Source organism: Sinohyriopsis cumingii, chromosome 11 (genome assembly GCF_028554795.1).
Source record: "Sinohyriopsis cumingii isolate HCF-2022 chromosome 11, ASM2855479v2, whole genome shotgun sequence".
Classification (NCBI taxonomy): domain Eukaryota; kingdom Metazoa; phylum Mollusca; class Bivalvia; order Unionida; family Unionidae; genus Sinohyriopsis; species Sinohyriopsis cumingii.
Genome location: NC_142971.1, coordinates 546,081 through 558,233, shown reverse-complemented (window position 1 = coordinate 558,233; position 12,153 = coordinate 546,081). Strand labels below are relative to the sequence as shown.

General features: G+C 35.1%; 1 protein-coding gene across 1 annotated transcript; it reads left to right on the top strand.

Annotated features, from left to right (window-relative positions):
• The first annotated feature begins 604 nt into the window (after positions 1 to 604).
• On the top strand, positions 605 to 11,571 carry LOC149787462 (S-crystallin SL11-like). The gene is made up of 6 exons (XM_089973625.1): positions 605 to 741; positions 1,315 to 1,462; positions 2,202 to 2,297; positions 5,945 to 6,060; positions 9,388 to 9,495; positions 10,146 to 11,571. Exons 2-6 carry the CDS (start codon positions 1,327 to 1,329, stop codon positions 10,302 to 10,304), a joined length of 615 nt encoding a protein of 204 aa, XP_089829751.1. The 5' UTR covers positions 605 to 741; positions 1,315 to 1,326; the 3' UTR covers positions 10,305 to 11,571.
• The last annotated feature ends 582 nt before the right edge of the window (positions 11,572 to 12,153 follow it).

The window sequence follows — 12,153 nt, the reverse complement described above, 5'->3', positions numbered from 1 at the left end:
TGTTTCTTCACAGCGGGACAGCAAGGAACGCCATTCTCCTGATGCTATTATGGTAAACCTTTCTTTATGAAGATCAGAAAGACAGCTCAACGTGGAATATATTCTTTTACTTCAGAAAAATAAAAATGCTACAAAGTGCCTTATGTAAAAACAGTGTAATAAAGTGGATGCTCTAGCGTCGTCTAAGAAACAGTTATCAAACATTTTCCCTTAAGCTGCTGATCCTAGTTATAATGGATCTCACTCTAGGTTAGCCACATCAGGTCCGTGATCTGTTGTGATCTCTATTTCGTCCTTGTTGTTGTTTTAACCACCACCAGACTTTTACCCATTCTTCAAGTTGTTCTGATATTTGAACTCTCGATCAGAAAGCTTAGTGAAGAAAACATGCAACTTCTTTATCAAAGTCCCAGTGCAATGATCTAGAAATACCTTAACAGTGTGTGCCGTATATGCCACCCTGTACGTATTCTTTAATTGTAAATGTAAATATTTGTGGCAACATATAATATCCTTTTTTGTACAAGGCAATGAGCGACATACTAAGTTTTCGAATTTAAGATTAGTCGTCAGAATTATCTACACAGTATATGCAGATGTAGTAGTCAATAGTTATTAATCGATAATCTGTATCGATGACTCATTCACGGGTGATAAGGTTTCTTTCAGTATAAAAGGATGATATGCTAAGTTATAAGGGACAAAATCTTTTGTTTTAAGTGGACACTTACTGCAAGCGGGGTAAGTCGATTGTAAAAGAAAAACTATTTGGTTTCATCACACTAAGTTGATTAAATCAGCCATATAATTATGATGTCTGAATGGTAGAACAAAACTTCTGTTCTCACATTTAAATTCCTTTCATTTTTCTTTTTCTCCTTTGGTTGTAATTATCAGACCTATGTATTTATCCAGAAAGCCTTTACAGCAATGGTTGATTAGTTACAAATCAAACTAGTGCATGTATTTTGACAACATAGATTAATGATGACCTAGTATAGAATGTAAAATTGTGCTCGAAGGCATCATGTTTCCGGACGGTGTTAAGTCGACGTGATACAAAATCAATTTAAGTTTCTGTAATTTATTTATTTATTTATTTATTTATTTATTTATTTACTTGAGAAACATACGATTCATTTAGCTTGCATGCGTAGTCTGTGTTCACCTTGAAATGAACATGTTTCGCGAACTTTAACTGAGTAACCTCTTGTCAAATGCAAAAAAAAAATCAACATTTTTCAGATCTATTGACGCAATCTTATCTCGAGGCCTCATGCTCACAAATATTATTCCTTTATTTATTTGTTTCAGACATTTAATATCATGGCTCCCAAATACAAGCTGATATACTTCGACGCGAGAGGTAGGGCGGAGAAGGTACGCATGCTGTTCCATGTTGCTGGCGTAGAGTTTGAGGATAAGAGACTCAAACGAGACGAATGGCCCGCTCTTAAAGACAGTACGTAGAGTACCGATACATACATACATACATACATACATGCATGCATGCATGCATGCATACATACATACATACATACATACATGGATACATCCATACATACATACATACATACATACATACATACATACATACATGCATGGATACATACATACATACATACATACATACATACATACATACATACATACATGCATGCATGCATGCATGCATGCATGCATACATACATACATGGATACATACATACATACATACATACATACATACATACATACATACATACATACATACATACATACATACATACATACATATATGGATACATACATACATACATACAGACATACATACACACATGCATGGATACATACATACATACATACATACATACATACATACATACATACATACATACATACATACATACATGCATGCATGCATGCATGCATCCATACATACATACATACTATTCACCGTACCGATCACTGCCATCTGACCGCTCTCCGCGTGCGTTCGAGTCTCGGGCTCGGCCAATGTGGGTATGTGAGAAAACTTGTCAGCAGGGTATGTGATTCTAAACGGGGTTTATCCGGGTTCTTCCTTCACCAGTTATACTGGCCGCCATGTATAACCACACGCTGAGAAATGGCTTTAAACCCCAAACACCAATACGATAGGAATCTTTACATAGATGAATCACAGAATATTATTTGAAAGGATATTTTATCTAATTTTTCAGAGATGCCACAAAAGCAACTGCCAGTACTAGAAATAGACGGAAAGACCCAACTTTGTCAAAGTATGGCTATAGCTAGATATCTGGCTAGGGAATTTAGTAAGTATAATTTATTTTCATTTTAATAGAATGTTACAGTCAGATTAACACTTGAAATTCTATGGCACTTTCCTAAAAACAACAATTATATCTTGTCTGTGACAGATAAGCTACCCCTCAAAGCATTCTGAAGGAACATCGATGTATTTCTTTATATTTAATTCTTGATAAGTTTGCCTCATTTGATGATTTTCAACTTCCGACTCATGGTACGAAATATTGATTCAACACATGGTAGCTTCAACAAAATTCAAAGAGAAAATGTTTAGTCACGTGTACAATAATGTTATATTTTATCTTACGTAACACACTGTTCTATTGCATATGAATAGCGTGCACGTGGCAGGTGAAAATGGTGGCAGCCGCAAATAACTCGCTGCCATATAATTGTATTCCTTGCTTACACGCCATCGCATCGAACATGTCGGGGAATCGGGCTAACGAGTATGAATATAACGGTTTAACGGCACATCAGCACAATAATGGTTAAAGAGTGCCAGTTATAAGCTTTTGAGCAAAAATGGTAACGCCAATAAAAGGTATATTTTTTTGTGGGGGGGGGGGGACATGAAGCCAAAATCTTTTCTATTTAAACCACACTCTTGTATAAAGCTCAGTATCGTCTTGACGGAATGGTGGTGGTGATAGGGGGTGCCAAACGAAATGTAGCAAGAAAAGGAAGCATCTCAAACTAGCAAATCACGGCATCTATCTATTTATCTATCTATCTATCTATCTATCTATCTATCTATCTATCTATCTATCTATCTATCTATCTATATATCTATCTATCTATCTGTCTATCTATCTATGTGTGCCGGATTACCAAATAGGCAGAGTAGCCACCTGCCTATGGGTCTCATGCCTTTTAGGGGCCCCGCGACAACGGATCAAAATAATATTAAATATTTTTTGTTTAATAAATAAAATGTTAATTTGTTTAATAACATAAATAATTGTTAATATTTGTTTCGTGTAAAAACAAATATGTTTATTAAAATTGTTGTTTGGTAATATTAAAAACGTATTTGGAGATAATTTGCGAGTGATTGTACTGCCAAAGGCCTCCACAGGGTTTAATCCGGCACTGCTGTCTTTCTATCTATCTATTTATTTATCTACCCACGTACCTATCTATCTATCGTACCTATCTATCTATCTATCTATCTATCTACCTATCTATCTATCTGTCTATCTATCTACCTACCTATCTATCTACCTATCTATATATCTATCTATCAATCTATCTATCAATCTATCTACCTACCTACCTATCTATCTACCTATCTATCTATCTACCTATCTATCTATTTACCTACCTACCTACCAATCTATCTATCTATCTATCTATCTACCTATCTATCTATCTACCTACCTACCTATCTATCTATATATCTACCTACCTACCTATCTATCTATCTACCTACCTACCTACCTATCTATCTACCTACCTACCTACCTATCTATCTATCTATCTACCTATCTAGCTTTCTACCTACCTACCTACCTACCTACCTACCGATCTATATATCTATCTATCTACCTACCTACCTACCTATCTACCTACCTAACTACCTATCTATCTACCTACCTACCTATCTATCTACCTACCCACCTACCTACCTATCTATCTGTCTATCTATCTATATATCTACCTATCTATCTATCTATCTATCTACCTATCTATCTACCTACCTACCTATCTATCTATCTATCTATCTATCTATCTATCTATCTACCTACCTACCTACCTATCTATCTATCATATCTATCTATCATATTAATACGACCTTTTAGATGGAGATGAAAGCAATATACAATCCATCTGAGGTATTATTAACAAATGTTTATATACCTACTTGTATTATTCATTTCTAAGTACTTTGCAATCAGACCGCTCCGGTGGCCTAGTAGTTAGAGCGTCCGACTCGGATGCGGGAGGTCATGGGTTCGATCCCCGGCCGAGTCATACCAAAGACTTACAAAAATTGTACTAACAGCTGCCTCGCTTGGCACTCAGCATTAAGAGGCTAGTGTTAGGACCTTTCGGCCTGGTGTCAGGATAATGTGGCTGGGTGGGACATCATGCCACATGTCTGCGACATGATGTCTCAGTGCTAGTCATCACTATAAACTGTCACACTGCAGACATCTTAGTGATATAACTGAAACATTGTTAAAATCTTAATCACGCACACACACACATACACACACACACACACACACACACACACACACACACACACACACACACACACACACACACACACACTTTGCAATCGTCCAAAACAAATCATCATCATAACCTGATTTGTAAATCTCTTTTTCCGCGATGAAGATTTTGTTAGTAGTACGAGATGGCAGAGGACAGTATCGAGTCGTCGGGCCAAACACAACTGTTGAAGGATTACTCGGGCAAACACACGACATGTTAAAGGATTACTCGGGCAAAACACGACATGTTGAAGGATTACTTGGGCAAACACACAACATGTAAAGGATTACTCGGGCAAACACACAACATGTTGAAGGATTACTCGGGCAAACACACGACAAGTTCAAGGATTATTTGAATTAATATTTTAAATAACATGATGTGCAAGCAAGGAAGGCATTTTAGTTGTTTCAGTAAAAATTAATTCTACGAGAATGTCTGCTGATTATATTAAATGAAAACCAGATTATAGAACGAAAAGGAAAAACAGCATTTTCTTGAAGAAAGAAAACGAATTTGCATAGTTTTATAATACAATTATAGTCTTCATATAAGGAATAGCTGAAATGTTCAGTAAACAAAAGAACTGCTTGAAACCTTTATAAATTTATTCCTTCAAACGAGCAAGAAGTGGAAGCACCCCACCCCCAAACCCAACCCCCAGAGGTTGAATATAATGAGTGACTGTGTTTGGGTCTTTGATTATCACATTAAATTAGCAACAACACGCGTTAAAACAAAGGGAATCAGCTGCAACCAGTAGTGTTTAGTTTTACTGCAGTGTCTAACTAACGAAGTCCAGTGTGTTTGCATTCTTAAATCTCTTAGATCATACTCTGTACAAATTAAAGATTTATTGAGATGAGTAGAGAAAACAAACTAACTTTTCTTTGCGATATAAAATTTACCGCTCTCTCTTAAAAGCATCAGTCAGTGATGCAAAGGTCGAAGTAATGTATGTATAACGTCTAGCATTGAAACAAACGATAAATACATTATTGCTTCCTGTCTCGCCTGCGTAAGTAGAAACATACGGCTTCATAATGGTGTTTTCAGGCTTGACGCCGTAATCCGAGGTTCAAAATTGTTGCTGCACGTACTTTATCTAGTAAATGAACGAGCTATGTTATTCATGTTAGACACGTAAAATGCATCCACACCACTAAGTCTATTTCTCAGGTGGACTAAGCTCGAGCTATTTATCATCAAAGGTCAAACTGCCACGTCACTTTGGTCGAACATTATTGTGGTTCAAGTAAACATATTGGTTATTTGAAGTCTGGTTATGTCTGTTGATGTTTCTATTGTGTTAACGCGAGCGTGTGTACACGTGTGAGGCTGCGTTTATTGGAGAGAAAGATGAGATTAGACATGTATTTGTTTTTAAGACCCATTTAAACGTCTTCAGACACACCAATGTTCTATTCTGCAGAGATGTACGGCAAGTCATCATGGGATGCTTTCTACATTGATGAGATCATAGAAACGGTGACCGATCTTTCACAGTCCAGTCTTCAGGCTATGTTTGAAAAAGATGAAGCGAAAAAGGTACCCTTTTCATTCAGTTAAAATATTTTTCCTTGCCACGTTTACCGTCTATAAACAATAAATTACATTTTCGAGACAAATTAATGACCTTGACAAATAAAAGTTTTCCTTAAATGATCCAGAAAAAAATATTGTACGGATATTAGCAATTTTGTCCAAAAGAATAAAACATGAACAACAAACTTGCAAACCAATAGCAAATATGTGATTGGTCAAATGAGTCTAAATTGGTGGTTTAGCATGGACGAAATGCTTCACTTGCTGGAATCAAATTAATTGCTTGAAATTGTGATCAACGTCAATGCGTAGCATATCCTATTTATGTAGCTACTCCCCAGAAAATATCCACAATATTAGCACAAATTTCAGGAAAAATTGACCATGTGTCATGCTTAAATATATGCAACAAGGCAAGCCCAGATCTGCCGACGCATAATGCACCGGTCGATAGACCACTGTCTACGCTGTTCTCTCAGACTATTAAGACCATCCAATAACGTAGACCCAGATATGTCAGTGCATTATGCGACAATAGTTCTGGTCTAAGCTGTTCACCACGCGGTAATATTTATTCAAAATGCGGAAAGGAAAAAATGTCCCATTGTTCAGAAAAGTACTAGACTGCTCTCACCTCAAAGACGATTTGGCCGGTTCCCTTGCCCGCATGCCAACAACGGAGGATTGTAGGTCGTAACTGAGAAAATTAATATAGATAAAACTACATGTTGGACTTCTTTCTGTATCATATCAGCGGATAAAAACATAGAGAGGTACTGCAAGGTCAGCTCAGAGAATCAGAGGTTATATAATCTGCATTATAAGTGCACAAAAGCAAAACGAAATATATATTATACATTTTATTTCCTCTGTTCAGAATATCGTTAAAAGGGTATTTGAGGAATTAATACAATGTGAACAAGGTGACAAGTGAAAGGAAAATATTACGACAAAATCTAAACAGAAAATATCAGCTCAGAGCTTAAATATGTTATCAGAGGTTGCGGTGTCGTTTTGTTATTGAGCGACACGGTCCTGAAAATGGGTTGTATTGCTATATAGAACAAAATTTTAACGAAATCTAGTAACTCGTTTAAACTTGGATTACACTTTACCATTTATACCGAGGTAATAATTAACGGTACTCTAAAGGTTGGTAAACATTCAGCAGGTAAACAACCCATATGAGTACGAGAAGAAAACAAGACTACATCGGGCAGAGCTGAAGACCAGGTGAGCAAATATTATATTGTGAATAAGAGTTTTAATGATGATACACCCCCCCCCCCCCATTGTCGTGGCGGCAAAGACTGTATATATCACATCTTTCAATATGTGTTGTTTTCTGGAAATTCAAAATGACACTGCAACTTATCAATGTCTTATGTCACGTGTTTAGGCTCGAAGAAAAAGTAACACAAGAAAGAGTGAAAACAACAAGCTTTGAAAAAATACAATAATTTATTTCCCTGGAACTATTCTGTAAAAATTAAAAAAAAGTATGAACTTACCGTTTTAAAGGGTCGAAGCTAAAAATAATCCAAGAATAATCCAATAATAAAATTTTAGTAGTCCTAATAACAAAATGTTCTATTGATTTCAAATTTCAAATCCCGACGAAGAATCCAAGATGGAAGACCATGACGTACGCTGCAATCTGCAGTGTTGAAGTCTTCAGTTTCTTGTAGAAACAAGAATTATCACTCCGGTTTTTGATAGCTGAATAAATTTCTTATAAGAACTGTCTTTGATTTAGAATCTCACATGAGCACATGTATTTTCCTGAAAAATAACAGAATTAATCATTTTGAATCAAAGTAATTTGAAATAACTCTTCTACTTCTACTGAGAATAATTCTCCAAAACATAGGTTATATCGTATTCTAAACGTAAACAAGGGGACGCGTGATCATCTTCTAGAAGCTTATAGAAACTACGTACTTGTTAAAATCACGTACACCCAGTGTAACCCTGACGAAAACCAGTCATTTTACTCTAAGAAATAAAAAATAAATGAAATTGTTTACATCTTAAACCCGAAGTCCCATCATGACTTCGACAACAACTAATCATTTTAAAATAAAATAGAACTTGTTTACGATGGTTGCTACAAATTTTGAAACAAGGTCAGGATTTAGATCAACACCTGGTGTTTATAAACTAAACAGTCACGGTCAAACTATTTTCTGAAAAAGTATCATCTCTAGTGAATAAATTTACATTACTATATCATGTAATAAAACAAAAAAACTGACAAACAATTAAATTGAAATAAATATATATTAAATCAGGTATAACTAAATCAAATATACATAACAAAAGTCAAAACAAATTGGTCATTAAATAAAGAAACAATAATTTATATTGATATTATTGTTTCTCGGAGCTTCTCTAGTTAACCCTTTTAAATAAGTTATGGAGCTCTTATTATGCTTGGCATTTCTGCGAAGCACACGTCTGTTAGATGCTTTCTTACATCCGCCATTCAAATTTCAGACAACAAACTCACTAATGCCATGCTTGTAAAATAACATGTTAGGCAAAGAAATTAACAGTTTCCACAGCATTTCGAAGCAATCAGCTAATTATACTGTCTATAGTCCAGGCAAAAGGAAGAAAACTCATCAATGCCTCCAGATGTAGCACTACAGCAGCTTGTTCCTCATCTAACTAATAAACCTTTCACTAAACTTGTTATGGACATTACAAACTTGCTACAGACAGAACAAACTTGCTATAGACAGAACAAAGCTTGTTATAGACTGAAGAAACTTGCTACAGACAGCACCAAACTTTCTATAGACAGAATAAAACATGCTATTGACAGAACAAAGCTCGTTATAGACAGAACAAACTTGCTAAAGACAGAATAAAACTTGCTACAAACAGAACAAAGCTTGTTATAGACAGAACAAAACTTGCTATAGACAGAACAAAGCTTGTAATAGACAATACATAACTTAATGTAGCCATATCTGAAATTGGTTGAGACATTGATCATGCCAGATGGATTGTACTATACATACATTAATTAATTTGGAGAAATTCCGCTGAATCTTAGTCTTTTCCCGGCTTATATTAACAAAATTTAACTGAACTTTTAATTGCAAAGAGGATGAGAGTGTATAATTTATCTAAAATATTGCTGCAAGAACCGTCATTTCGAATTTTGGCACTCATATTCTATTGGTTGTTTGCCTAAAAATTTCTCAGATATATCTCAATTGATTTCTTTTCAAATTTTTCAGGTATAGTTCTGAATTTGCTTGGAACAAATACTTTTCAGAACAGAAGTTTTCATTTTTTTTATATGTACTATTTTATTTTCAGGCAGATTTAATGAAAAAATTGGTAGAGGAAGTGATACCCAGGTCCCTGGGTTTCTTAGATGCACAAATTAAAAAGTACGGCAAGAACGGATTTGCAGTTGGTTCTGAGGTAAAGAAATTAAATTGCTTTCTCACAAATTTCATTCCAAGGAATATAATTATGATTATTTTTCTCTTGGAGACAGTTGTAACATAAAAGGTTAAAAGTCTGAAAAGCAATTCTGACAAAAAATGAAAAGTAAGCTATATGGCTATATGATAGACAGACGGTTTATACAAGCCACGCTAACTGAAAAAGTCAATGACACGCTTAGTTCTAGTACAAGTGGATGACACGCTTAGTGCATGTACAAGTGGATGACACGCTTACTGACTGTGCAAGTACATAATTATGAATCTTCACATCGCGATTTATATTGCTAACTGATTATAAATGCATGATTTCACGTTTCAAAAATCATTGACATCAATATATATCACAGATCAAAACACGGTTTTTGATTCGGTAATTTGAATTGCATCCAGTTAACTTAGGACGCCCTTGGATATCAAAGTTCAGATGCCCCTCCCCTTTTGTTGCATCACTAATGTCGGTGGTGGTAGTTATGGTGCTGTTGTTGTCGTTTCCGCCGTTGTTTTCGTAGTGATAATTTTAATGGTGATGATAATGATATTCGTCTTCTTCTTCTTCTTCTTCTTCTTCTTCTTCATATTATTATTATTATTATTATTATTATTATTATTATTATTATTTTTCAGGTATCATTGGCTGACATTATTATTTTTAATGTAATCGAAGCAGTGAAGGGAAGAGAAGCAGCGGAGAAGTTTCCAAAACTGAATGAAAACTTGAAGAAGACTGAAGAACACCCCAAAATCAAGAAATGGCTGACTGATAGACCTAAAACTGAAATGTAAACCAACAGCGCTCTAGTAATTAAAAAGTGTGAAGTCCTATGTTATATGGTAATGAGTTTGAGTGACCAGTGTAATGGTCCTAGAAAGGGACAAACGTAGTCAGGTTGTGTACGGTTATTTTCAAGATTGCATTTTACATTTTACGGAGACAACGAGGGTGTTCAAGAAAGCTATTTTCATGTTAATGTATATTTATACATCTAAACCGTTCTATTTGTTTACAGAGATGCAGTAGGTTACAGAACCCATTTCATAGTGTCCTCAGATAATTACTTTGTTTTCTTCATATCTGTTTTTATGATTCCCTGTGTTATATTTTGTGCCACTTTGAGGTGTCACTGTGTATATTATGATTGTGATCTTTTTTTATGCAAAACAAATGGAAAGATACAACTGAAAAATTCTTCAGTTAAGAAACTGTTTCCTGTAATGATACCCAAGCCCATAAAAGTCTGTATCTCATTTTGTCAACCAGTAGGGTTAAACATAAAACTGCATTTTCATGTACCTGAACAAATCATATTTTAGAGAACCTCTATGATGGCTAGCAAAAGTAGAATGGTGTAGATATTATTGTGTTTCAGGTAAAGATTTGTTTTCAAATTAAAGATCAAAATATAAACCGAGAATATCTTTATCTCTAAAAAGCAAGGTGCTTTGTATTAATGAGTCCGCATTAGTTTCAATTACTTTACAAATATGCTTTACTGGACCTAAAATCCGTATCGTTATAGCTAAATTAACTAATTTTATATGGGTCAGTGGTCAAGGCATTGGACTTTTGAACTATGGATTACATGTTCAATACGCACCTTCGCATCAGCCCGGATAGACTAACATGGTGTTTCATTTGGCAACCACTTTTCTTGACTCCACAATATATAACCTTTAAATGTCAATGTGTTGTGACCCCTCCCCAACCCCCTCCAGTCAAAACGACCTTTACAAAAACTTCCAGAGAAAAACCCGAGCTATTCTCAAAAACAAAGTTACATTCAGTAATCAAAAAATGAAGATAAAACTTTTTTCTAGGAACGATAATTCCATTTCTATGTAGGCAAATTACATTTGAATTCGTGTGTGTGTGAATACTTTCTGGAAGAATGTCATATGTTGAAATGTTGACATATTCATTTTTGCTTATGTTTGTGTGCCATTTTAAAACGAAATTTGTAACGGAGAGCTTTAGAACAACGTATTGTTTTTCTTTTAATCTTTTACGATTCGAATTTCTTTCTTGTAATGTCAATAAATATTTCTTCCTGAACAGGATTTTGTAACTTTAGCTTCAGCAAGGTATACGTATCCATAGCAACCACAAACTAAAGGGTTTTGGGGAAAAAAATTATGTATGTCCATAAGTATTAAGGCATGGGAGTGACAACTACAATACTTAGCACGTAGAATAAGTACGTATTTCCTAGTCATATCTCAAACTCAGGCAAGGATGCGGTCATTTCAAAATATTGGTTAAGTTTTCAATTAAAGCTTTTTAGGATGGTTATAGTTACAAAGCCTGAAGGAGGAAAAACTGTCATTTTGGGCCTGTAGAATCAGGGAAACTGCGTCTTTGTATACCTATGCATCCATGCCCTCTCTCTGATAATCCTTGTATATCCATGCATCTATACGCTCTGTTATCGTTGTTTATCCATTCATCCATACCCTCTCCCTGATCATCAGGTTATGTCCATGTCATTTGATAGTCTTGATTATATAAATATTTAAAGAAACTGGGGATGGCCTAAGTCCCAAAGTTTGGGAGGGAGAGATTTTATACTTCGTCTTTACAGAGTCAGTACTTTTGAAGACAGCTCTCATACTGCTGTATAGTGACAATATTTTATGA

Coding starts and splice junctions, on each gene's coding strand:
- LOC149787462 (XM_089973625.1), top strand. CDS start 1,327: ATGGCTCCCAAATACAAGCTGATATACTTCGACGCGAGAGGTAGGGCG. Junction 2,298..5,944: donor ATATCTGGCTAGGGAATTTA/GTAAGTATAATT, acceptor TCTATTCTGCAG/AGATGTACGGCAAGTCATCA. Junction 9,496..10,145: donor GATTTGCAGTTGGTTCTGAG/GTAAAGAAATTA, acceptor ATTATTTTTCAG/GTATCATTGGCTGACATTAT.